The sequence below is a fragment of the Accipiter gentilis genome, chromosome 32 (assembly GCF_929443795.1).
Source record: "Accipiter gentilis chromosome 32, bAccGen1.1, whole genome shotgun sequence".
Lineage (NCBI taxonomy): Eukaryota > Metazoa > Chordata > Aves > Accipitriformes > Accipitridae > Astur > Astur gentilis.
Window position 1 is genome coordinate 15204050 of NC_064911.1, and position 26444 is coordinate 15230493.

At 37.0% G+C, this 26444-nt stretch overlaps 1 protein-coding gene across 18 annotated transcripts in view; it reads left to right on the forward strand.

Moving 5' to 3' along the window:
- DMD (dystrophin) overlaps positions 1 to 26444 on the forward strand; it is a 1191992-nt gene that overhangs the window by 888934 nt on the left and 276614 nt on the right. For 17 of the 18 annotated variants that reach the window (XM_049835325.1, XM_049835324.1, XM_049835302.1 and 14 more), the window contains 2 exons: positions 16164 to 16375; positions 23357 to 23511. The exons of the other annotated variant lie outside the window; for it this stretch is intronic. In XM_049835325.1, the coding sequence (XP_049691282.1) occupies positions 16164 to 16375; positions 23357 to 23511 (367 nt within the window). The remainder of the gene's footprint in view (positions 1 to 16163; positions 16376 to 23356; positions 23512 to 26444) is intronic. 18 annotated transcript variants of the gene reach the window in all.

Sequence of the window (26444 nt, forward strand, 5' to 3'; positions counted from 1 at the left end):
GGCAGCTCATGGCTTCCTCCCGCCCAGGTGCCCCGCAGGGCCTGGCCGGCCCCGCCGCCCCAGCCGGGGCTGCGCCGCCAGTGCTGCCGGAGCCGAGGCACCAGCCGGCTTCCAGACGATGTGTGGCCCCAGCGGAGCTCGACGGCTCTTTCCTGAAGACTGCGAGGACTCCCTCGAGGTGTATTTTCGTCCGCCTGCCTGTGCCTCCTCCATTTCCTGTCCTCCTCTCTCTGTCCCCCTGGTGGAAAATGCTGGGTTACGCCATCGGTTTTTGTGTTGCTTCTTGCCTTACTGCTGCGTTTGCATCGTGTAATTGCACTTATCTTTCTCTCCGGCTAAGCCCTCCTGCTTACCTCCGCTTTCTAGGACCTGTCTTGTGAAAATCACCGTCGTAGCTCAGACCAGGGCTCTGTCTGTAGCATAGGTAGTGCAGGAAAATCGTATCGCATTTAGAGATCGAAGGTTCCACAGGCCTATTCAGAAGCGTTGTTGGTGTTTTCATGGGTTTGTACAGGAAGTGTCCCATTACTTTTCCGGTTGTAATATGTGAGATCTCGAAAAAAAAATTAGCCAAGTAATAGTCTTTATTTTTAGATGTTAACTTCTTCCCTTAGACTTGGTCTTGTCAGGTTCTCAGATACCGTTTGAGATATCTCCGAATTCTTAAGATTAGTAAACCTCCAGCTGCTTGCAGCAGCAGAGGTGGAGCAGGTCTGTGCCTCGGCCTGTCTGCCTTCTGCTCGGAAACGCTGCCTGTGCTTCCAGCACTGCACGTCGGAAACATCTCGGAGAGGACCGAGAGGGACGTTGCCATCAGCAATGAAGGTTCTGTGCTCTGGTAGCTACCCAGACAGGGTGACTTTTGACAGTGAGAAGTCACAGATTGCTTTGAAAGTGATGGAAACGCTTCGTCCTTGGAGATGAAGTCACGGACTGAGTAATCATGTTTTTATTTAGCTGGAACAGGACCTGGCACCCAAATGCTAATATAAACACTTGGACTAGGGATTAATTCAGTTGCATCTGTCATTGTAATCGGTGAAAGAAGAGGCAAGATAAGGGTAACAAAAAAAATCTGGAATATCAAGAGAAACGTGTGATGGAAAGTAGAGAGAGAATGCTTGCAAAGACTGAGGCAGCTTACTGGTAAGGCCAGCTACTGCAACAAAGCAAGCAGGTTTTTTTATTCCTTCCTTGCAAATATAAGATTGCATCCAAGCAATACTTGCTGCCTTCATTTTTCTTCCTAGTGGAAGCCCCCTGCCAAACACTAGGCACTGACTTACTCCTTATGCTTAAGGTCAGTTGTGTGATAGCATATGGGTTTAATTTTTTTGCCCTTAGGAATCAGTGAAAATACAGTAAGAGCAAACTTCTTGTATGATCAGAGGTGAGGATGACCTCAATTTAATTTCTAGATCTGCTACAGACTTTCTTTGTAATTCCAGAAAAGTCTTTTAATTGCATATGTTCAGTTTTTGACCTAGATAATGTGGGATAATATATCTTAACTCCCAGCCTTTGTCTGCCACGTGTTCAGAAGAATAGGTTTTTTGACCTGTTTTGTTTGAATATGACAAACCCAAGTCTTTGCTGGCCAGTGTTTCAAGGCAGTATTGTGTTAGAAATAGTAGCTTGCACAGAATGTTGTAAATGTGACCAGAAGCAGACATGTAAACAGTAAAAATATCCATTTTATTTTATTCTTACCCATGATGATACAAACAGAAGAGCTATGCTAGCTGTGTTGTGACAAATTAGTCAAAATGAAAATAAATGGAAATAACAAAAAAGGAATTGTTTAGAAATGGATTTTCCAAAACCTGATCAAATTACTCGTCCACTGACATTTCATCCAGAGTTTGATGGGCAACATTTAATGTCCACAGTTATTTTAAAAACTGTGTCAGAACAGTATATGTTCTTTTATGCCAGACCATAATTTTCTGTAGTAATTACAGAGCAAACAGGAAACAAAGGTCCTGCTCTACAGAGATTACAAGCTAAATTTAGATGCCACATAATCAGTGATATCAGGCAAATGCAGATTTTGGTGTACATTGTGTCCCATCTCTTTTTCTAAAATGAATGCAATACACAAAGAACATATATTGGAACCTGCAGTTGTTCTCAGACAATCTAGTTAAGCACCCTGGAGTACGTTTGGCCTACGGATTTTACTTTGGCGATCCTCAATATAAATTTATCATGGTTTTAGTTTTGCTTGAGTTGGGAATAAACCAATAACAAAAAGAGTGTTTTGCACAGCCCCAAAGCTCCTTTGCAACTCCAACCTGAGTAAATAGCAGCTTAGCCTGTGTGAGAAAGGTCCCAAGACTTCGGTGGGTAGTTGCACCAGCTGGTGGTTCATTCTGTTACGTATGCCAAATCATCATTATGGTGACTTATGAAATACTGTAGATAATTCAAAGAATTTAATTTTATTGCTGTTTTTCAGGACCATAAGCATATGAAAATGGTGGCTCTGAGGCTTTTCAACCTATGTTTAGTGGATAGCAATGCTCATAGGATTGTGTTATCCTCTATCATGCCAAAAAGGGATGGAAATAGCATAAAAGTTCTGGAGATTAGCTGCTCATATTTCATCTTTCTTATTAGCAGGCCTATTGCATGATAGGTGAGAAATTAACCTGTCAGAGAGTGATCTGGAAAATCCCTAACTGAGTAACAGCAAAGGAGAGTAGATGTTGAACAGTCTGATGTATGGTGAGAAAATGGTGGCATCTGCGCTTGGTGGGACTTGGAACCTGAAATGGACTATTTAGAAAAGTATTCATTTCATTATATTTTAATTGGATGGGAACCTGCATACAGTAGAGGAAACGCATATACCATGGAAGTTTTTCTGGGAAGTGTCAGACTGTGTTTATGTCTGCTTTATCTTCTTAAGTGTAGAAATGAGTGCAGTTTTCCAGATGAAGAGATGTAATAATTTTGCAGAATATTCATTACATTTCCAGTATTATTATTCTCTTTGAATTTTTACGCTTTTGACGCTTGGCTTTCTTCACTGCAGCATTATATTAGGATGGCAACAGTCATGGTTTAATCTGTTCATTGTATTCCTTCTCTTTGCTCCATTTTATGTGTTTTCCTGCAGGCAGGAAGTTGAGCTCTGTAGGAAAATTAGAATAGAATAGAATAGACTATTTCAGTTGGAAGGGACCTACAAGGATCATCTAGTCCAACTGCCAGACCGGTTCAGGGCTGACCAAAAGTTAAAGCACGTTATTAAGGGCATTGTCCAAATGCCTCTTAAACATTGACAGGCTTGGGGCATCAACCGCCTCTCTAGGAAGTCTGTTCCAGGGTTTGACCACACACTGTGTAAGGAAATGCTTCCTAATGTCCAGTCTAAACCCATGTAGTATGTTCGATTCAAAATTTGCTGAGTTTCAGCTATATCAGAATAGTGAATATGAGATGTGTTGTTTTGTCTAAAGTTGATTAACTTTAGTCCATTCAGTGTCTCATGAACGTTATGGTCTGTGTTGGAGTACGAAAGAGAACATGAACAAAGAAGGACAGATGTCTGATTAAAACAAAACAAAACACCCCAAAACAAACTAAAACCCTTCTCAAACCAAATCCACAGTAAATGGCAAGTTACTATGTCTGTCCTTTTCTCAAGATTGGTGTAACTGGCACATTATACATTTTTTTTTCTTTTATTAGTCAGCTAAAATATTGGACGTAAGATGACAGATACGGTATGTTGAGGATTTTTTTAATTTGTTTCTCTATTTGGTTATTAAGAAACAAATACATGTGTATGTCATGCCAGGCTCCATAGCTAGGGACCCAGTTCATGTGACCTTGAGAACTAGTCCTGTAAATTAAAAAAAGGTGAAAAAAATGTTACTTTTTTTTTTTTCTTACATGCCCCTATGCTTGTAGAGCGAGCTGTGCTTCTTTAATAGTTCAAGTTCCAGCATTTTTATGATAGGCCCTTCATTTTCTAATCAGTGCTTAGTTTAAAAAAAAGAGAGAGAGAGAGCGCTATAGCTAGACAGGGAATGCTGAAAACCTTTGAACATTTTGGAAATTTCAGAAGAAACATTTTGTTGCAATGTATGTTACTTCCTTAGTTGACTCTGTTGAATATTTACTTTGAAGTGTATAAGGTCATTTTAAGTGTGAAATTTAACTATTTCTTTGCTTTTTATTTCAACAAAGTCCCAATACTACTTGGCCAAATAAGTGGCGAGTACTCCTTAAAAGACGAAGAAGGAAAAAAAAAAGTAACAACCTATTCACAAAAGAATCTCTGGGTCATTTTTCAGCCTAATTTTAAGTATTGCATTTCAGGCCATTAAGAGTTTCAAGTGTTGCGAAGCTAAGATTGTCTTTCTCTGCATTAAAAAAATGGATTAATCAATATCAGACTGATAGCATCTTCTGGAGTATGTAGAAAATAGGTGGAAATGTGAGAGGGAAGACAGAATAGAGTGTAAGATGTGTGGAAACGTCAGTCTGAAGTAGAAGCAAGAGCCCCGAGGAATTAACTTACCTTTGGAAATACTTAGTTCAATATTAATGTAATTTTTCTAAAAGACTGTAATTGTAAATCTGAAAGAGAAAGGTTGTTTTTGTCTTGGCCAGAAATACAGTCTTTAATTTACAGTCTTGTGATATCTGATGCTTTTCTCCTTTCAGGAAGATTATTGTGAAAGAAGTAATTATTTTACCCAACTCACCAGTACAATACATAATCTGTTGTGTAAATGTTACTTTCTTTTGACTCTATAAGCTTCTGTCTGTGCTGGAATTTCTAGTCAGCTCTCCCTGAAAAAATACCATGGAGGCAGCTGTATATCTGGTATTTCACTGCATTATTTATTGAGTACTACGTCCAGCTCTGGGGTCCCCAGTACAAGAAAGAGATGGACCTGTTAAAGCAGGTCCAGAGGAGGGCCATGGGGGCTGGAACACCTCTCCCATGAAGACAGGCTGAAGGGAGTTGGGGTTGTTCAGCCTGGAGAAGAGAAGGCTCCAGGGAGACTTTATTGCAGCCTGCCAGTACTTAAACGGGGCTTATAAGAAAGATGGAGAGAGACTTTACCAAGGCTTGTAGTGACAGGACAAGGGGCAACGGTTTTGAACTGCAAGACGGTAGATTTAGATTAGGTATAAAGAAGAAACTCTTCACAATGAGGGTGGGAAGACTCTGGAACAGGTTGCCCAGAGAAGTTGTAGATACCTCATCATCAGAGGTGTTCAAGGCCAGGTTGGATGGGGCTCTGAGGAACCTGATCTAGTGGAAGGTGTCTCTGCACATGGCAGGAGGGGTTGGACTAGGTGATCTTTAAAGGTCCCTTCCAACCCAAGTCACTGTATGATTCTGTGATTATGAAATTGCTAACTTGCAAATAAAACAAATTTATACAGTCTTCTACTTCTGTTGTGAAATAACAAATTCATTAAGTTAACTCACTTCAGATACAAAATGCCCAACATTTATGCTTAAAGTTGAATATAGAAATATTTGAAAAAGAAACACTTTTACTTCTTTGCTTTGAGATCAATTCTTGCTCGTTTGGAAGCTTTCTTTGCTTTCAAAGGCAAAAATAAAAGTCAAAGCTATGATGTTGTGATTTGGCCCACTGTTTTTTTCTGATGCGTGCGTGGCTCTTTTTGGCTTAGTGTTGTTGCCGGCATCCCGCTTTCCGTGACTGTTGCGTAGTTGAGTGAATGGAGCTCTAGAGCAGTCTCCCAGCTGACCTCCGGTGAGAGGCACGTGCCGTGGAGGTACAGCAGTCGAATCAGTGTACGGGTTTGGCTTTGTCAGAAGCAGCACAGCAAAAGAGTCGTGATAGTCCGTGCTCGTAATTCCCAGTCACGGAATACTGTAGAGAAGAGCTGTAGCCCAGCTGGCGGTCTCGGAGTTAAGACCAACAAATGGGAGCCGCTGTGTTGCTTACTGACCATTGCACAAATCATGCCAGTTTACCCTTGCTAATACGGCTTAATTAGTAAGTATTACAGTGGTAAGGATTTGGACTTTGAGAGTTATAGAAAACAAAAGCTCAGATGATGTTATTCTGACAGCTCATATAACATTTAATGTCAAATAACAGAAAGAAGAGATTTGCTTTTCATCCATTTTAAAATGAATCAAAGCCAGCTGCAGTCTTTGAATTTTGAATTTTGGATTTATGGCTTTTGTGGGGAGTGGAGGTTCTCCTGAGGAAATTACTTTGCTTCTTGAAGAAGAAAATAGAAACATAAACAGTATGCAAAACTTTGCTTCAGTAACTCGGAGGCTGATATTCACACATTTGCAGAATTCCTAAGTCCATTGTAATTTTCTAGGTATTTTGGTAGTCTAAGGTTTCCCACAGTCTTGCCTGTACAGTTAGAGCTGGATCTTAAATCAAAACCAAAACAAATCAGTGTTCAGATTAACAAAATGCAGAAATATTTGAAAAGCAAGTCAGCCTAAACTCAGTAGGAGTTAGGAGGCTGAAAACATTAAAAATATACGATGTAAATATGAATGTATGATGGCAACAAAAAGTTATGTGGTACTAAGAATTCTGAAATTCATTGCCTGTATGCTTCATTAGGTAGGTAATGAATTTCATACATTTCAGGACTTAAACTGCCAGACCTACCGTTATGGTTTTGCATCAGTAAGTATGGAAGTCTATGAAAGCGTTGTTATATGAAAGCTGATGTACTTTAATAATGCTAATAGCATTCTTGTTTATATTCAGAGAAAGTAGAATATCATTTCACTAATTTAATGTTGCATTTTTAAATACGGGCACAGACAAGTTGTATTTCTTCTGCAAAAAGGTTTTCTTAAGTATTTTGTAGGTAGGTTGATTATTACAAATGCTGTCATCCATGAACAGAAATTCGATTCATAATTATAAATTATTTTCCCTCTAATAGCTTAAGTAACCAAAATCCTAGAAAAAATATTAATGGACATTTGGGCAAAGATAAATAGTAAACTACCATGTCACTTCTAATTAAAAATTACATTCCTAAGACAAGACAGAAATTAATGACATTTTCCTATTAAGTTCTTCAAAAACTTTTTTATAAATTTACAACTGAAATGATTGGATTACTTACATATTCACTCATCTAGTTAATCATATTAGTCATAATGCTCTGGCTTCAGTTTGGGTACCTTCCATCAGTCTAAATATCATTTCTAAATCTAATGTAAGTCTTCATAATCATGCGACAAATATTTAAGAAAGTGGCTAAATTCAATAATGCGGTAGCTATTTTCTACATACAACAAAGGAAATTGAATGAAACATTTTGAAAGATGATTAAATCGTTCCAGCAAGGGAACCCTCAGGTTTTTCAGTTAGTACAATGTTACTAAAAAGTTATTTTTTTGATATCATCCAAATATGTGTGTCTCTGCAGAAGAAGATAATTTAGTTAACTTCTGGTGGCTTGTCCATATGCGTCCTGCTCCTGGGGTCAGGGAAGAATCACTACTGACTCTGCATCCTGCCTGAGCAGTGGGACTGATGGTGACAGTCCATTTCTCCGTAAACATCCTGCTCTACTTCTTAAGGCTCTGGTGGCAATAGAGAGGTATCAGAAGTTCATTCCCTAATCTGTCTATCCATCTCCCTAGTCAATACTTGTGTGTATATGCATATAGATATTTTATTTGTTTCTGTAGGTTTCTAGCAAAACTACACTTAGGTTTGTTACCTATTTCATGCTAAATCCTGAAGAATCTTACTTCTCTTTAGGGTAAGTGTTTATTTCTCACATCAAAATTGTTCAGGTTGTGTAACAGTTTAAAATGCAAGGCAAACGCTCTTGCACATCATGCATACCATGATCTGCTCCCTTTTTAATTTAGTGAAAAGATGATCTTGAAAACTTCATTTGAGAGGTGATAAATGCTATATACATAAATACTTTTATAAAACTTGACAAACTAGTGAACGCTTTCTGAGGGACCTGTTTTCCAAATAATAAGCTCTTGCATGCCCTTCTCAGTGCTCAGTCATGGAAGTTGCTTTTTGCTTGTTATAAGAAACTGATTTCTTTAGATGTGCTACCAGCTTAGTCTGGTCTCTAACTCCCACTCCGTATAGCAAGGCGTAAAGCATGCTTCACAGTGCTGAAGAATTATTCACTCAGTGCTTAGCGGAAACCACTTGACAGTTTTCGGTTCATGCTGTTTGATCTGACACTTCCAAAGGAACAGAGTGACCTTCATTAGTTTGATCATATGGAAGTGATTTTTAGATAAAAGAAAAATAGGCTTACCCTAGTGAAACAAAACAAAATCAAATCATAGAGTTGCAATAGTTGGAAATAATTACCCCCCAAAAGTATCAAGCTAGAAAATGAGATTATGAGTGTGCATGTTTAAAAAAAAAAAGAAACGACACATTTAAATCTGTTGAAATCTCTCTTATTGCCTATCTTTCTTAGCCTCTGGGAAGCCAAGGAAGGTAACATTCTTCCTCCCAGGGCTTTCATGCCTTGACATGTCTTTCAGGTACATTTTCATTGCTCTTCATCACCCCAGAAAGACAACTGAAGGCTCTCAGCACTACTTCTTCCTGCTTTCCCTTGTAATATCTTTTATCTGTTCTTAGAAACTAGAATATCGCACAATAGTATAAAGGATTATAGTTCCTTCCTTCTTCCCGAGTATTATTCATTCGCTTGTTTATATGCAGCTTAATTTGTGTACATACTTTCTGTTTTGCCCAATTTTTTTGTAAGCCATAAGCTCTTTTAAAAATCTGTCATTATGATACATATATGATAAGGAATAATCTTTCTCTAAATACCTTAGTAGATTAACGGTGCATAAAAGTCGTATCTGACATCTTACTGGCATAAACGACAGACTTCACGTTAAGCTAGGTATCCTAAGTTGCCACTCCACCATTAATTTGGGGTTTATTGGCTAAATCCTCTCATCGCATCACTGACCGTCTAAGAGATGCATAAAATGTCTCAGATGACACATTATTAGTGTTTTTCCATATTTAGTTAAAGTGTTGCCATAACTTTCTAAGGTCGTTGTTTAAGAAGTGTGACTTTTATAAGCCTCTGAAAAGGGTTGAGAGAAATACTGCTTTACAAGGAAAGATAAAGAAGGACAGACGAAGCATAAATTACTGAGTAGGCTGGCTCCAACTGTTCTCTACTGTGTACTCTGTCCTATCCAGCTCCACTCCATAATGATAGCCTACAGGCAGCAACTTAGTAGATGTTATAACTGTTCCTGTAACTCCTTAAGTACTTCAGCATTTAAAAAAGAAATGTTTTAAACTTATCCTCATTTGACTCTGCATCTACTACCCAAATGTTCTCCCTAGACTGATCTCTTGCAGATTCACAATTGTTCCTAAGAACAGAGCCGGCATCCTTTTGTCCAGGGATGTTGTAAGAGAGACTTTATTAAAGTGATTCCTCCTTGAAGAATAAGACTCGGGTCAGACACCTCCTGTTCAGGAAGGCAACGGAAGAGAAGGTAGAGCACTTTCAGCAAGAAAAAATTCACAAATGGAGAACTTTAACTGAATCCTTTTCCTAGGGGGAAAAAAAAAAAAAAAAAAGTTAGTTTACATTTATTTGCTTAGAACAATACAATAATGAAAAGCAAGGTAACCACAAGATAACACAAAGCTTAAGTGATGTTTTAACTGTGATTCCACTCATGTGGTTTACAGAAAACTGGGCCAAAATTGGAAAGCATCAGAAAGCCTTGCATGTAGTGTGTGGTTGTTGTGCCTTCAGAATGGTCTTGTAGCCCTGTGAAAAACATCTCTTTTTCCTCATAATTTATTTAACCCTGTTATGTGGGAGATTACACTGTTTAGTGGAAGAAAGGGAAAAGTGTAAAAAAAGTCCAGTAACCTAGTACATTTCTCTTTAAAGCCATATTTTCTAGTTTCTCCATCATGCCTCACAGAAAACCTGCTCACTGTTTAGTAAGACACACTTAGAATTTTTAGGATTAGACAAACTAGTGTTCTACACAGCCTCAAAAGTTTAATTAAGCTAAGTTTTATATGGATAAATGTATAGATTAGTTAAAAGCATATGAAGTAAGATGAAATACATAACAATTAGCTATTCAGGACTTTCAAAGAAAAGTATATCATGGGGCTGCAACTCCAACAGAAATTAATCCAACCTGATGGACTCTTCAAAGATGAATCTTAAAATGTGTACTTATCTTTGAAAACAACATTGTAAAGGACTTAAACTCCAGGGAGATGTAGGAGTAATTTTCAGGATAGCATATGATTGAAAAAAATCTTGTATTGACAACTTTGAAGCTGAGGTAATATGCTTCCAGGGCAACGAACGACAATGTTGTGTTTGGGCTGGTTTTAACCTCTTCCTCCCAAAAACCTACAGTTTTTATGTTTTCAGCATTTTCTAATACTACAATCTCTAGGTACTCACTTTAGCTCTGCGTACGACCATGTCTTGCTGTCTTCTACTTGTGGTGCTGGCTGGTACATGCACTGTCATATGAAGTGGTGTGTTGCGGTCGTATGGATGTGCAAGACACATTCAGCCCAGGGCTGCATCCAGTTCTGCAGCAAGATTTTGTGAATGCAGGGCAACGACCTCACCCACCAATTTCTTAGCCTGTTACATACCATTGACAACTGAAGTTGTTACAATTGGCAGAGAATGTAAAATGTTTTCTTCTTCACGCTTTCATTCTGTTTACCAGTAACAGCCATTCTGTACAGCCATAGTGTTTAAAAGCTACTCAGTCCTCTAAGAATGAAGATCTTGGTTACTCCTTTTTCTTTCAGTGCATTGGGTGTTTCATATTGCTACAAAGTGTGTGTGTGTGGGGGGGAATCCTGAAGATTCAAGAGATTACGACAAAAATATGAAACTATTCATAAGACATTTTTCAGAATTGGCTAGATTTCAAGCTCAGTGCGTCTTTTCATCATGATCTTTGTTGCAAGGTATAAGTAAATTGAAACACTCAAAGATGCATATAAAACAATTTTCAGCTAAGGAACATCAGCAGCTTATTTTGGTAACACGAATTATAACTGTCCATAATTCCGCTGTTCTCCGGTTATATTCTGCAGCAGGTCAGATTGCATTAGTCCCTCTAGTCTTCAAATCTATGAACCTACAGTGAAAAAAATTACTTTTATAGGAAAATGTCAATATCTTGACAATAATGCTTTTGAAAAGCACGCTCCTACCGAGCAAAATGGGTGCAGTTTAGGTAATTTGCTGGACAAGGAAAGTGGAGGGTTTTTACCTCACAAATTCTGTTGCTGTTCATTTACTTGTTCACTTTTTTTGGAGTGTGTACTGGATTCAATGGACTTGTCAAACTGGCATGGAATAATTGTTTTTTTCATCTCTGCATAGGCTAAATGTAACTTATAGTAACATGAACATTATTTCTCCTGCGACTGACAGCTTCTTCTCAGATTCCTTTTCTGTTGTTTCCACTGCTGTTGTATTATAAACAGCAGAGAGTAAACTCCTTCAGTGAAGAGAGTTATATTTGTCTTATCAATGATAGGAACTCTTAATAATAATAACAATAAACTCTTGTTGTTTCTCTATTATACCTAGAGTATGAAAATAACAGTTTAAAAATTTTTGTTAATAAACAGAACTGAACCTTAAGCCAGCAATTCTCCTTCACTGAGATTATTCTTTCCTCAATCTACTAAATCAATGATAACCAGGTTGAAAAATAGTTACCTTGTGTTTGATTGCTTTAAATGCAGTTTTCTGCTTTGTTATTGCTCCTAATAACTTACTAAATCTGTGGTCAGTTCAGCAGAATTTCCTTTGTCCATCTGAGTGATATAATGACTATTGAACAACTGGTGAATAGTAGTGATGAAAAGAAGAAATTGAATAGCAACCTTGAAATTACATACTGGTAGAATCTCACCATGCCCCTAAATCATTCATCTGAGAGAGTTCAGTGTTGAACTGGGAGCTGTTGGAGCCGTGCTGGGATACTTTCCAGTAAGCAAGCGCAAAACTTGTGTAAGCGAAGTACAATGAGAACTTCTGTCTGGAGCACTGTGATTAGGAAATGGATGGGGTTTGGGTTTCACTTCAGGAAATAACGCGTTGTATATATTTTGTCTTTCTGATACACAGTTTAGATTTGTTAATTGTCAAATATTTTTGTGCTTTTATATTCAAATAAATCTAGTTAATGGCCACATGGATTGACAAAATTATTTTAAATTATTTCTTTTCCTTAAGTCTATAAAGAAAATGTTGGGGTTTTTTTTCCAGATTGCCCCTTTGCAGATTGGCTGGTAAAGAAATTCTATACTGAATAATTAAGAATCTTTTTGAGATAATTTCAAATACTGATTATTACAATAAAGATATTGTGCTGTTGCCAAATTTGGAGGGGTGGGGAAGGAAGGAAATGGGATATAAAGGGGGAGTGCCACACTAAAAAAGGGATTAGGCTTTGAAATGGAGAAGGCACAGGACTTAGCTGTAATAAACAATGTCAACTGAGGTGCTTCAGAAAGTACCTAACTATAGGGGGGAAAAGGCTTTTGTCTTTGTTACTAATTATTTAAAATTCTTGTGCTTCAGTGATATTAATAGTGCACATGGAGCCACATTTGTTCTGTCTATCTAGGTGTTTTCAATGTATAATCATCACAGTACGTAGGTGCAATGATAGATAAAAGTTAAAGATCTGACTCTGATCTCAGTAATAAGCTATTATGATCCAAAGTGCAGTAAGGACAATTACATTACTTTTTCCTTCCAAAGCTTACTTTTTTTAGCCATATTAAATGTTCTTACTTAAGTTTCAGGATATTTTGTAATCTTTGCAATAGCTTTTTGTTTGGTTTTGGTTTATATATATATTTTTTATTTATTGAATATTACTTATTAAAGGTCTTAAGTTCAAGGTAGGAAGTAGTGATCAATTGTTTTCTTTTGTTCTCCAAAACTTGGGCAAATCCTTTTCTGGAACAATTGTTTCACATGCCATTGATTCTTCTGTTTTTCTGGTTTGGAACTCTGTTTCTTATTTCTAGGGCTGTCTTCCTGGTTCCAGGTAAAGGTGATTGGACTTTGGAAGAAATTAATTTTCCCTGTGCTGAATCCCGTATGTTCAGTGTAACGTTAAGGATTTTTATAAAATCCTGACTGCAGAAAGAACCCTTCCAAGGCTATAGGCAGAGTGTTAGCCAGAAGGAACTTCATACTGAGATTCCTTATTGCTGTCTTATAAAACACTCTTAAATATTTTCATAAACCTATTCCTGTTAGTACCCAGTCAGAGAAGACCTTTTATATGTTCCAGTGCCCTTTCACAAAACCCCCATGATGTTCAGAATACTTGAAAAACTGTCTTCTACTGTCCAAAAACATTATTTAATAGCAATTCTCTGACACTTCTCATCTGCAGTCAGTAACTCGTTAGCAGCAGGTGGAGTTCGTGGGTTGCTGGGATCAGTTCTAACACAATATCCACTCAAATTGGATTTTCTGAACTTTTTTGTTTGGCATAAATCTATAAGTGGTGTTCACCTTTCCTTCTGTGGGAAACATCCCACTAGAGTATCCACAGGAACAAAATACATCCTTAAGAGACATTGATTTACACTGTGGTTTTCAGTACATTTTGGCAGTGAATTCCCCTATTTTAAGCTTTAGAAGCGTGGGGTTTTTTGTTATTCAAAACCCAATCAATAGTCTGCATTCCAAATGCAGCATCATTTAGAAGACGTAAACTTACAGTAATGAAAGGATTTTTATGTTACCTTAAACTAAATAATGTCATAATTATAAAGGCCTCTCTAATAAATTATCTCTACATATTTTGGCTTATATAGTACTGCACTGTTTCGTATATTCTAGCTCAGAAAGGCCAGATTAATTATGTAGGTGTCATGGTGTGTTTATCCCCACCGGAAGTACTTTCTAAAGTGGGTTTTCTCACTGGTTCAAGAAAACAACATTTTAGTTTTTTTCTGGTTTAGATTACTTAGTAACTTCCTGAACTCTCCAATTCCAATCTGTAACAAAGCAAAACTATTATGCATGGGGTTTTTTAAGTGTCCCTATCAGGAGCTTTTCTTTTCCCTTTTTGAGGGAGATAACCCAAGTATTTTCACAAGGAAAGGTGTTTCATAGCTTTGGAACTTGTGTATTCATAGTCATTTGTGTAAGTGGGTTCCTGAGATGTCCTGAATACTGCTTTAATTATGCAGCCTTGTTCCCCTCTTGGGTGGAAGAACTGGTCATCACAGAATCCCAGGACTGCGGTATGTGATGAAAAACTCGGTCTTGCCAAGAAAAGCACAGTCCCTAGAGAATGACTGCTAATATGTCTTACTTGGATACAAACCTCATGAGACATTATGGAACAGATCTGTTGATAAATATTTTTATTTTTGTTGATAAGGAATAACAGCATTTCTTATTAAAAGCAGCGATTATGAAGAATTAATATAGTTGTAGACCTAGTTTTAAATCACACACACACACGCGCTATTATACTTTTGTCAGCTATGTACCAAAAATCTCCTGGTTGCCAGGAATCGAAAGATAAGACTGGGGAAAGTGTTTGGGCAGTCTTTGTCCCCCTAGACCTCCAGCACAACCCTTGAGCCACATGTTGTAGCCATAGCACAGAGGTTTTAATTGAGCAGTTCAACAACACTTCTGTTGTTCACCCTTCCTGTAGACCACAATCTCTTTGTTGTTTCAAGTATACCCTAAAGCTTACATCAGAAATCCTCATCCAGATAGGGCACAGAAATAAGTTGCTGTTTTGTGACCTTCGTATACAGCTTTCTAAAATGAGAGGTTAGATTTGCTTCAGATTAAATTGAAGTATGTGGACCTTAGGCGATCCTCGCTTTGCTCTGCTTGTGCTTTGTGTTTTCCAGTTCTGTTTCTTCAGTTCCTTTTCCATTTCCTTTGACTCGAACATGCTGCTATGTGTGCTCGCTCACAGTTTTTCTCCCTAGGCTTGATCAGGGGATGCTGAAAGGTTTTCTTCTCTTTCTCTAAACCACAGCTGAGTCCGTGGAAAGATCTTTATGCCTTCTTCTGGAAGAAGGAAGAGCACTGATAGGTAGAAGTCTCCTTTCCATGCTGAAGTATTTCTCGTCCCTTTAATCTTTAGCCTGAACCATTCTGGAATCATCCCTGCAGTGAGAGATGCAATGTTGGAACTACTGTTCGGTGATAATTTCAGTTCCTTTCTGAGTACTCTAGGAATCTCTGTTCCCCTCCCTAGAAGGCCTCAATGTAGTGAAGCAGTCTTCAAGAAGATATTGAGAATGTAGTTTGTGCTGACTAACCTCAGAGAATTAAAAAAAAATAAATTTAAAATGCCTATTTCTTCATGCAGTGCACAGATTTTATTGTTTGTGGAGTTCTGTTTTTTTGGTTTGTTTGGGTATTTTTTTTTTGGTCAAACTTCAACTGCTTAGACGACTAGGTCTCCTGATGTTTTTCTGCTACTATGGACAAGTCTGATGCTGGATTCTAGCCAATGCTTATCAGTGATTTTAGTGATTATTAAGTTCCCATAAATTACATTTCTTTCAAATAGTGGATAAAGCTAATAATTATGTTATAATTAACATGAGCATATGAGAAAGTTTTTTAGCCTTTGCAGTCTGCTATCATTTGCCTTAATGAAATAAGAAAGTATAGCCATTAATTATATCTTGCGGTAAATCTTTAACTAATATTACTCAAGTCCCTAAAAGACTTATTCTTCAGAAAATATGAAACCCTGTGTTGGTTTGGTAAGAATGAAAGATTATTGCTGATGCTTTTTCTCAAATGTGATCCTGTTTCATAATGCATTTTGAGGCATGAACCTGGCATTTCTGGCTGCATATGCATCGAAACACATGCTGTGTACCATAGTGTCATACTGCGTGACCCAGAACAATTTATCTGTTCTTCTTTGTGAAACTAACTTAGTTGCAATTCAGCTTAAAAGTACAAGAGCTCTCCAATATGGTCAGTTTTAGAAATATTTAAATATTATTTCTTACTCCCTTAAAAAGAAAATAATAATAATACTAAAAAAGGACAAAAGAAAAAAAAAAAGAAAGAAAGAAAAAAAAGAAAAAAAAGAAAAAGCTTTTAAGTGACTCGGCCTTTGTTTTTCCTTTGTGTTTCACCAGTTGAAAAGATACAGAGCCAGTGGGATGAAGTGCATGGACACCTCCAAAACCGGAGACAGCAGCTTCATGAGATGTTAAAGGATTCAACACAGTGGCTAGAAGCTAAACAAGAAGCTGATCAGGTTCTTGAACGAGCAAAAGCTAAGCTTGAGTCGTGGAAAGAAATTTCCTACACCGTGGAAGCTCTGAAAAAGCAGAACACTGAGCTTAAGGTCACTACAGACAATTAAAATATTTCCGCTTGAGTTAATTAGATTGTTAAAGAAAATGTCCTCATTGGACAGCGCACATTGAGAATAACCTCTTTATCCCTTACTTCCCACAAAAAAAAATTAGAAAGAAATTAACTTACGAAGTCTAAAATATATGTCACATAATTCCTGAACAAAGTTGGTCTTATCAGTCATAGCAAATAGCTGGCTGATCTTCCAGGAGGAATACCTATATTTTCAGCACAAGTATTTCTCATCTCTTCTGTACAACAGCCTCAGCTGCACTGGTACTGCAGAGTGGGAAATCCTCAGTATTGGTATGTCTGTCTACACTGATAATGAAGCTGTATAGGTTGTCTGGAAGTAGTTAAGAAAAGAAAAGGGAACAAAAAAACCCATAACAAACTATATGGCAATATTTTGAAAACCAAGCGTTTTAGATTTGCTACAAGATAATCTCACTGGGTTCAACCTTGGCAGGGTTACTAACTGCGAAAATACTGAAATGGCTGCTGTTGTGATTTTAGCACGCGTGTTGCCACATTCTAGGTGCTAAAATGTGCACCTCAGTTAACTTATGTAGCTGAGCTATACCTCAAGTGGCAATGCAAATACGCCCTAACTGTTGCATCAGTTTTTTAAGTTTCTTGTTACGGAAATAGTCATACTTTGGTGACATTCTTCATGAATAAATTTTGAGAACAGCTGTTTCAGATTAATATCTCATTTTCTGGTTGGGGAAAAACAAGATCGAAACCAACCAATTGATCAGCCTCTTAAAGTGAGTCCTGCCTCCATGTTAATGGAATGTTACGTTTTAGTTATCTGGGAGAATAGTTACACGAATATTTTCTGATATGTTCTCCTCTCCTGCCCACCAGATTTTTATGTTTTTTTTAACTCCTACCACTCAGCTGTTTGGTTAAAGTTTGTGGACTTTGAGAACAGTCTTGTTTGCACAGCGGAATGGTTATGAAGTGCTGTGAAGAATAGTGGGGTGAGGTCCTCATCAGCCAGTTTTGCCACTAGAGAAAGTAGGTGTATAACTGTATGATTGGCCTTCAGCTATCCCCATCGTCAGTTAGTTATTGCCTTTCTGGTATTTAGAAGTAGATACAAAATCTGTTGGGGTTTTTGGTTTTGGTTTGGTTTTGGTTTGGTTTGGTTTTTGGTTTTGTTTTTGTTTTGGGTTTGTTTGGGGTTTTTTTGCTTGCCTGTAAGATGTATAAAAACATTCCTCAGCCCATTGTTTTAGGGCTGAGGTGTGGTTAAGTTTTCTCATTTAAGATTATACTGTAAGGCTCATTGTTCGGGAAGGGTCGATTATGGTAAACAAGGGCAATCACTCACTAATGCATTGGAAAGAATTATAGATTATGTATACTACTGTCATTCAATGCAGAGGACTCCCATTTGTCACTGTCTTTCTGTAGAGATAGAGTTCTGGCTTCTGGCCAGTGTTTGGTTTAAAAAAAAAAAAAAAGCTTCAACAAAGTCAATGTCCCTGCTCTGCAAAGACTCAATTAACAAAAAACCAGTTCTGTGCAAACACAGTCTTACGTCATTGTCTTGGAGTGTCTTATGTCTCAAACACAAATTACTTTAACTAGGAAAATAATTGAAAATATAGTTTTAGAAATGGGGTTTATGTCCACTTTTTTACAAGAATATATGAGGTTTAGATAAGGTTCATCTAAGAGTGGATGCTTTTTGAAAAAATCATGGGGTTTTTGGATCAACATTCTCCAAGGAGAGAAATAAGAATATGCCCTTCTTCTCCTCCATCCCTCACGTCACAGAGAAAGTATGCTAGTATAGTTATTCATAGAATGTACCTCTATGTATAAACAGAGTTTTTGAAAGGATACCTGCAGATTCTTTTCACTCCTTCTTTAAAAGAGATGAAGCACTTGGGCTATTGGTATCTTCAGTCATTTCCATCCCAGTCTGGATTCAATGTGACATGTTGTGTCAAGTTACAGACATTAGTCTACAATTATATTTTCAGTGTCACAGCTAGTCCATCTTAATTTGCTGTGCCCTCATGATGTTATGAACATCAACAAGCTCTACTGTTCCAGGGTTATTTACTTTAATTTGTTTGGTTTTGCCTAGCTTTTCTCCTTCAAGTCTGGAAAAAATTCACCTCTGTCTTGGGGGCTGGGGGGGTGGTTCTTCTCTTTTTTCCTTCTTTTTTTCCCCTCTTTCTTTTGTGCCAGCCTTCCTAGAGGAATTATCTTTGTCTGCCAGTAATTCCTATTGTGTCAAATCCCTTATGAAAGCCTCTCAGATGTGACAGCATCAGCTGTTGTGTTCATGCTTGAGATAAGGGGTCATGAATTCTAAGGAAAATGGAAATCTTTTTTGAGTTTAGCAGCATTATATTTCTTCTGTATGGTATTATCTAAACTGAAGGACCTAGAAATACATCAAGTCCTCAAAATAAATGCTTTCCAGGCTTCTGTGCCAAATACATATATTTTGTTGTTGTCCCCTGAATATTTAGAGTAAGTATGCTGTCTTTTGGCTTGCTGTTACGCTGATGAAAATAAAGCTGTCATTTCTATTCATTTGTGTTGAGGGAAAGAGAGAGGTCGGTGTGAGTCTTAAATAAATTCTTCAGACATATTCATTTTGTCAGCTTTGTATCTCAACACAGCTTGGTGTGAGAAAGTAGTCACCAAGTGTTCTTCTGATACATTTGTTTAACATTATAGGTCTGCCTACAGACAGCTGAGTCAGTGCAAAAGTTCCCCTCTGCTCTAAGTGAACTTTTAATAAGTGCTTGTGGTAATGCTTTTCTGTTAGTGCATCCTTACATACAGGTAAATAGTAAGCTCAGCAATACCAGTCTTTTGATTATTTATTTTTTTACAATGCCAGCATAAAACAGAAATCTGTAACTGGCTTCTATTTGGTCAATGATGTTTTTAATAGAATTTGACACATTGGTTTCTGACTTTTACAAGAAAAGTAATGAGGTACCATGTAGCTGATAATTAAAAATATCATTCCTTTGAATCAGAAATTAATGCAGAGCTAATTTGCTGACTATTAAAGCATTCTTTTCATTCTAGTTTTTTCAGTTTGATATTTAAGAACTAAATTCTAAGTACTGGGGTTAGGTACGGAGAACCAGAATATGGCATTCTGGCCAATGAGACTCTTTACCCATTAAAACCCTGTTTGTTCTTGTTTATTAAGTGATGTCTGCAGATGGTTAACTCAGCAGGCTGAAGGTTATAGGTGTATAAATAGTACACAGTCAGCTCCTTTCCGTCCCCAAGTCATCTGAACGTAAGCTCTGAACTAGTCTCTTCTTAATACGAAACTGAGCTTACGTTAAAAAAACCCCAAACCTGCTAGGATTGCCCGTTCGCTCCTCAGCTCCTTGTTTTGGTAAAAGCTAGTGATGCATCTCTTCTCCCTCTGTACGTTTTTAGCTGGGATGGCCAAAGTGAAGAGGAGGAAGGATGGAGACAAGGTTTCCTTCCTTTCCTTCACTGACCACCTATTTCTTGTTCATCTAAACAGGAAATTAAATTGCAGCCTGGTTACATCCCCTGCTCTGCTGGGACTCAAGAGGCCAGGCAACCTTCCACTGGCATAGCCTGGAGGGTGAACTTTATGCCCTAGCTTTTTGGATAAGACTGAGGCTATCATCTTGCTTGCCTTTGTCGTCATCTTGCAGGGAGGTAACTTACTAGGTACTCTTTTGCTACTCCCTGTGTACTAATGTAGGATGAAGTACACTCTCAGCATTTTGTGGATTTTTATTAGTCCAGGGCTGACAGCGTACTGCTTGGATTTTAGTAAAACAGTTAACAGTTAAGTTAATGTTATTTACTATGATGCAGACACTGAAACAGAATGCCTTGATTAAAAAACCCACAATTCTCTAAGTATGTAAATAAACCATGCTATAGATATACAGAATAAGGACAGAAAGACAGCCTGGTTTTCCAGATTTGTGATATATACACCTGCTCAGTGTGGGAATTTACATGCTTAGAAATGGATGATGCTGTATGTTCATATTGCTGTATTTGAACTTCTTTGAGTCATTTATTTTGTTCCACTGGGCAATCCTGGGATAGAAGAAAGCCCAGCTGTCATTTTCTCACTTGATTTTTAATCAAGGATCCTTAATTACACAAACTTTCTTCCTACTAACATCAACTAGTGTCTTTTAATTAAAAATAAATTTTTACCTAAGTAACATGATAAATGCATAACCTTAATAGTTTAATGCTTTTAATAAACTCGGCAAATTCCAGTGATGACAGAGACAAAACAAAGAGAATACTTTAAAAAATGTCAAAATAAAATTAAGGTAATGAAACATTTTCCTTTAAAAAAAAAATTGAAGGTGTTCTTACGTAGCTAAAAGATAAATGAGACCTAAAAATATAACAGGGAAAAAAGAAAAAAAATAACGCCAACAATTTAATTCTAAAATATTCGTTATAGTTATGTTAGATAGGAGTTAATGGGCCTCTGGTAGAACAGAGAGTTAAAACATTTACCACAACACTTTGTTCTTGGTGTCTGCACACAGAGCAAAGTTGAAGCAAGGCATGCACTCCTCAAAGTTGTTGAAAAATTACATACCAATTTCCAATAAAGTAGAAAATACAAATTGTTTCTGTCGGCAAGGCTCTCTATATTCATCCTTTCTTTCCTGAGTGATGATCTAGCGTTGTAATGTCAGGAAGTTAATGGATTAATGTTGAAGTTAATGGTGAGAACACTTTTGGAAATAACCTTGTAATGGATCTTTCTGTACTTTTATTATAAAAGCGGGTTTGGGAGGTTTTATAAGGTCGCTTATTTTCACATGGGACTGGACAAAAAGAACTTATTTTCAAAGTAAAGTTTACAGGCCATTAATTTACAATACAGACAAAATGTTTTGGTAACTTTTCTATGTAATGCAGTGAACAGTCAGTCTGCTGTGATTCTTTGGGTGGAAAAAAGTAGCTGTATGCGTATATCATTTTAAACAAAGAGAAAGATAGAGTATACTAAAGATCGATAGACCTAAATGTAGAACAGATACTAGCTATGAAAGATCTACAAAACTGAAATGATAATTTCTGTAGAATTTATTTGGTTTTGGTTTGTATATTTTATTATACTAATGTAAATGTTAACATTTATATTTTTAATGTCTATAATTCTGGCAGCAAAGGACCTCAACTGGTAGACTATTTCCAATACAACCACCATCTCTTCTCCAAAGGAATAGGAGTGGTTTTCCACAAAATTATCACCTCTGCTGACTACGTCTCCATACTTAACACAGGGGAATGACTTTAAAAAATTTTTTAGGCACCTTCAGCTGAAGTGAGCTTAACCATAACATGTTGAGATGGTTTTTGCCAGCGGGGCTTAGTAGCCTCCTCCTAATGTTTGATTCGTAGAAGTAGGATCCCTTTTCAAAACAGATAACCACGTTGCTGTCTTAGTACCTGAGATTATCTGCTGCACAGTAACTGGGTGATCTGCCCCCTCATGAAGAAATAACACAGGAAAGAGAGGAAATACATGCTTTCAGTTTTAAATTATGGAGAGGATGTAGAGATGTTGAAGCAGCTTTTTAACAGGTAAGAGTTTGGAGGGAAAATCAAAACCCCTCAAAACTCCACCTGTACTCTAATCAAAGATCAAATACATTTCAGACCCAAACTTAACCAAAATCAACTTACAGACTTTCTGAGATGAAAACATAAGTGCACAAAATATTCAAAATGTATTTATTTTTACTTAGTATTTAGACTCTTTAATCAGGGATTACATATTTAAGTTCAGCTTTGTGTGGAGAATTCTTTAGCTGAGTCAAAACAAGATTTTGAAAGGAACACTGCTGTGGGAGAATGAGAGGGAAAAAAATATTTTTTCTTCACAGACGTTTCCTGACTGGTGTATAAAAGCACAACAATAAAGACAGTCACACCTTACTGTTTGAGTTTTGTTGATAGCTTCTAATGTTTACATGCAACTTACTTTCTATTTATAAATACAACCTTTTTTTTTTTCTCCTTGCATTGTTGCTTTTATTGGCTAGTTGTACTCTTTGCCTAGTACAAAAGTACAAGAAGGCCATCAATTATCTTTGCTTTTTCATTTTGTTGTTAGACATTATGGATTAAATATGCAGCTTCAGTGCATTTATATGGAAATTTGCCCTGAGAAAAAGACTAACAGGAAAGATGCCTGAGAGCTGGTTGCTGGCTGAATGAGTGTTCCGGATTTCCTGGCTTGCTTCTGTAGTGAGACAGCTGGCCCAGGTTGACAGGAGAGGGAAGAGGAGAGGAAAAGAAAAGGAGCAGAGGAGAAAGAGGAGAGGAAAGGGAAAAAAAAAGACTGACCAAGATTTAAAAAGCTTTCTTAATGCTAAGAAGCATAAATTAGCATTATAAAGATATTGATAGGTTTACCAGGAGTATTTTGCTGTATTGCAGATTTAGTGCTCTTCCAGTAGATGGCACTAATTACATAAACAATTGGCTAAAATAAATTTTTAAACACGTGAAAGCACAGGTATTAATTATCCAAATCTCCATATTATTTCACAGTATAAAAAAGAAAATTAAACGGAACATATTATTTCACTGTATTTTTCATCTCAGTATAGTTTGCATAATGCATAATAACGCATCCATCTATTTGTGTCTCAGAAAAGAATAATCAACATTCTAATCAGTGTTTATCAATTTGAGCTGTCATGTTTTGTCCAGCATTTAGGATTTGGTTGCTTGGTCCTCTCAGAGATCAGAAGTACTCCTGTGGTCTTATGACTAAAAGAATTTAAACATTTAGAAAGACTCTAACCTTAGTTACCGGTAAATCTGAGGAAGTCTTTTTTTTTTTATATTGATGGTATAAGTTGTTCATCTCCTTCTTTAATAATCATACAACGTGTGTGATCATTTTATGGTGATCTGAGGTTTATTCTTTTTCTTTCTCTTTTTACTTCAGCAATTTTCAAAAGAAATACGACAATGGCAAATAAATGTGGATGTGGCAAATGACATGGCACTTAAGCTGCTCCGCGATTATTCAGCAGATGACACTAGAAAAGTAGAACTGATGACAGATAACATTAATGCAACGTGGGCTGCCATTAATAAGAGGTAGGATGTAAATTCTGCTATTAGATTTGTTGTAAAACTTCATTGACATTCATTGTCCGGCTTTGGTTGGAGATAACAGAAGATGTAACTTTTGAAAATGACGCGATTATAGTGAGAAAGGACAAATCTTCTGTCATATTTTTTTGGAAAGAAGTCTTTGGAATGCTACTTAATTCTCTCAAATAAAACTTTGCCTCCTGCCCATTTTCCTCTGCTGTAACCAGCTGGCAACTAACTTCAGTTGATAGGTTATATATTTTAAATATTTAAACCAAAGTGTTTCATATTTCTAGATATACTATCTCCACATCGCAATCGCTGTAGTGGTTTTGAGTCATAAACTGAATCTGAAAATGACAGACATATCCTGCTGAAGCAGATTCCAAATAGAAATGTTATCCTGTACGTTTGAAGCAAATCTCTAGTCAAGAAAGTTTTTTAGATCTTTGATCACATTCTTGATTACATTTCACAGTCTTGCAGTGTTTGGTTTAGATACCAATTCCTTACTAAAAGCAATTTTTGCAGCTTGCCACCAAATTGTGAATCATCCAATACGCCATCTATAAGATCAGAACATACTGCAGAATAAAAATTACTTTCTTTATAGTAGTAAAAGAGTTTTAAATCATTGTGCATTAGATGAGATATGTAAAAATTAAATCAAAGTTGTTTTAATCAGTATCTTGGATTAAGTTTTATAGCTTATAACTGAAACTAGAACTGAATTAGATCTTACATGTTTTTAATTAAAGTCGATGAACAAGGACAGAAAAGTCAGTTTAGTTAAACACACAATAAATTAAGGAGATCTTCTTGCATAATGGCAGTCACTTAAATCAGTGATGACTACAGAAATTTATTCCCACTTTTTTTTGTTTAATTTTTTTATGGACTTGATATTCATATGAATGAGTCACTTTAATGGCATTTTTTCTGAAGCAGACTTGCTACTGACTCAAGGTTCAAATGAGAGAAGAGATGCTACCGATGTCCACTAAAAGAAAGCCACATAATAATTTGAAAGACTTTTTTATAAGAAAACCAATAACTAAACTGAGAAATTAGTATAAACATTCAGTTAGTACCTGCTTGCATTTCTCCTGTTATAGTAGTAGCCATTTTAGCCTTAGTAGCAGAACTGTATTTTTAAGAAAAAAAGTTTTGCTTTCTGTGGTCTGAGAAACAGGCTGGGGAGGAACACGTGTTCCTGGATGAGAAAGGCTGGGTGCTTAATGCTCAAAAGTATCCTCCATGAGTAGGTAAAATAAGTAGCTCAAAAGGGTTAGACGGAAGAACCAAAGGAAATTGCATTTATCTGTATGTAGAACTACAAGCCCCGGCTGGTGAGCTGGCTTTGTAATCCTGAAGTCCAGGATATGTCTGTAGCTGCTGTGGATGCTCAGGTGGCAACTGTAGCTGAGAGTGCATCTGTAAACCTGTTAATGCTTCAAGCACAAACCCAGGTGTGTCTCATGTTGCCTAATTGTGAGAATTGCCATTGTTGCATGGAGTCAGCCAAGTATGAGGCTAACAGAGAGTACAAATTCTTCAAGACACACTCCTTGCAAGCTTCTGGAAAACCCACAGAGTTGTTTACAGCACATGTGTTAGATGAACTACTGCAGTAAATCTTTTATGTTTTAGAAGAGACTGAGTTTAGGCGACTGAGTTGACATTTCCCATTAAGAAGTACAAAAGGATAGGATTAAGCTTGAACAGGTAACTGTAAAACTAGAACTTCCTAGTTTTCGATTGTATGACTTTACTCCCTTTCTAATATATTTTTTTAATTCACTGTTTTGTGTGTAATTTTTGTAAGGCTTATTGTGATTCGGGAACCTGAAGAAGCAGTATGCTGCAAACAGTAGTTGATGAGCTTCTCTAAGGCTGTATCGCATTTCTATCTGTCTTTTGTGAGACATGGATAAATATGGACACAGTAAGGCATCGAGTCAGCAAAAGACTTGTACTTGGGAGACTTTCTACGCCTGTAGATTTTTCAGGTTTGTTTGAAGCAGTAGCCAGGCCTTTTGCTCAAGGAGCAGCTTCTGAGTGAGATCTTGAAAGAACTTCCTAGATTTCTTTTGTTGAGCATCTCTGTGAAAAGAGAAGATGGACTCCATGGGCCCTAGGAAGACTTAAATGCCAATTTGTTCTGATTTTGTTTTGGTTTTCCCTCCCTCTACACTTCAGCTTTCAGGTTATTGCATAGAGCAAACCAAATTGTTTCTTTATGGTTTGAACCATAAGAGAATATTTACTCGGTAGAAAGGAGACACGTGAACTGTTTGTCACAGGCTCCAGGGAAGGTTAGTTCTCCACTGAGATGCGGATGCAGTGATTTCAGATAAGTCCGTGAGTGTTATTTTCATCTAGACTATGAGTAAGTAGTGCTCTGGTGACTCAGTGACCTCGCAGTGATGTAGAAATATATTCCAAATAACGGTCTTGACCATTTCTCCAGTATTTTAGAAATAGTTTTATCACTGTTTATACATGTCTTGAGTGCCAAGAGGAAATATTCTGCTAAAGATTTTGGTTTCTTCTCCCTATATCCTTAATTTAAATGGCCTAAATATTTTGTGGATATTTTATTTTAAAAAGAAAAATTAAAGAGTGGCTTATGTTGTTTTGAACTGGTTTTCCTCTAACCTGCCATTAATATCAGAACTGTGTGTCAGTGTAAAAAATGTGAAACCTTTTCCATGAACCAGATCAGTAAAACAACAGGCAGGCAAGCAGCAGTAAAATTCCACTTCGCCTGTTGGTAATAGTTCAGCCAAAGCAAGTACTTTAGTCATTAAGGCAACATCTGCCAGCTTGTGTTTTGTTTTGCTTAAGTAGATTTGCAGCTGATTGCTGTGTGTTTACCCTTTGCCTTACTGTTCTGTTTTATAACATTGAACTACAACGAATAACATTCTAACTCC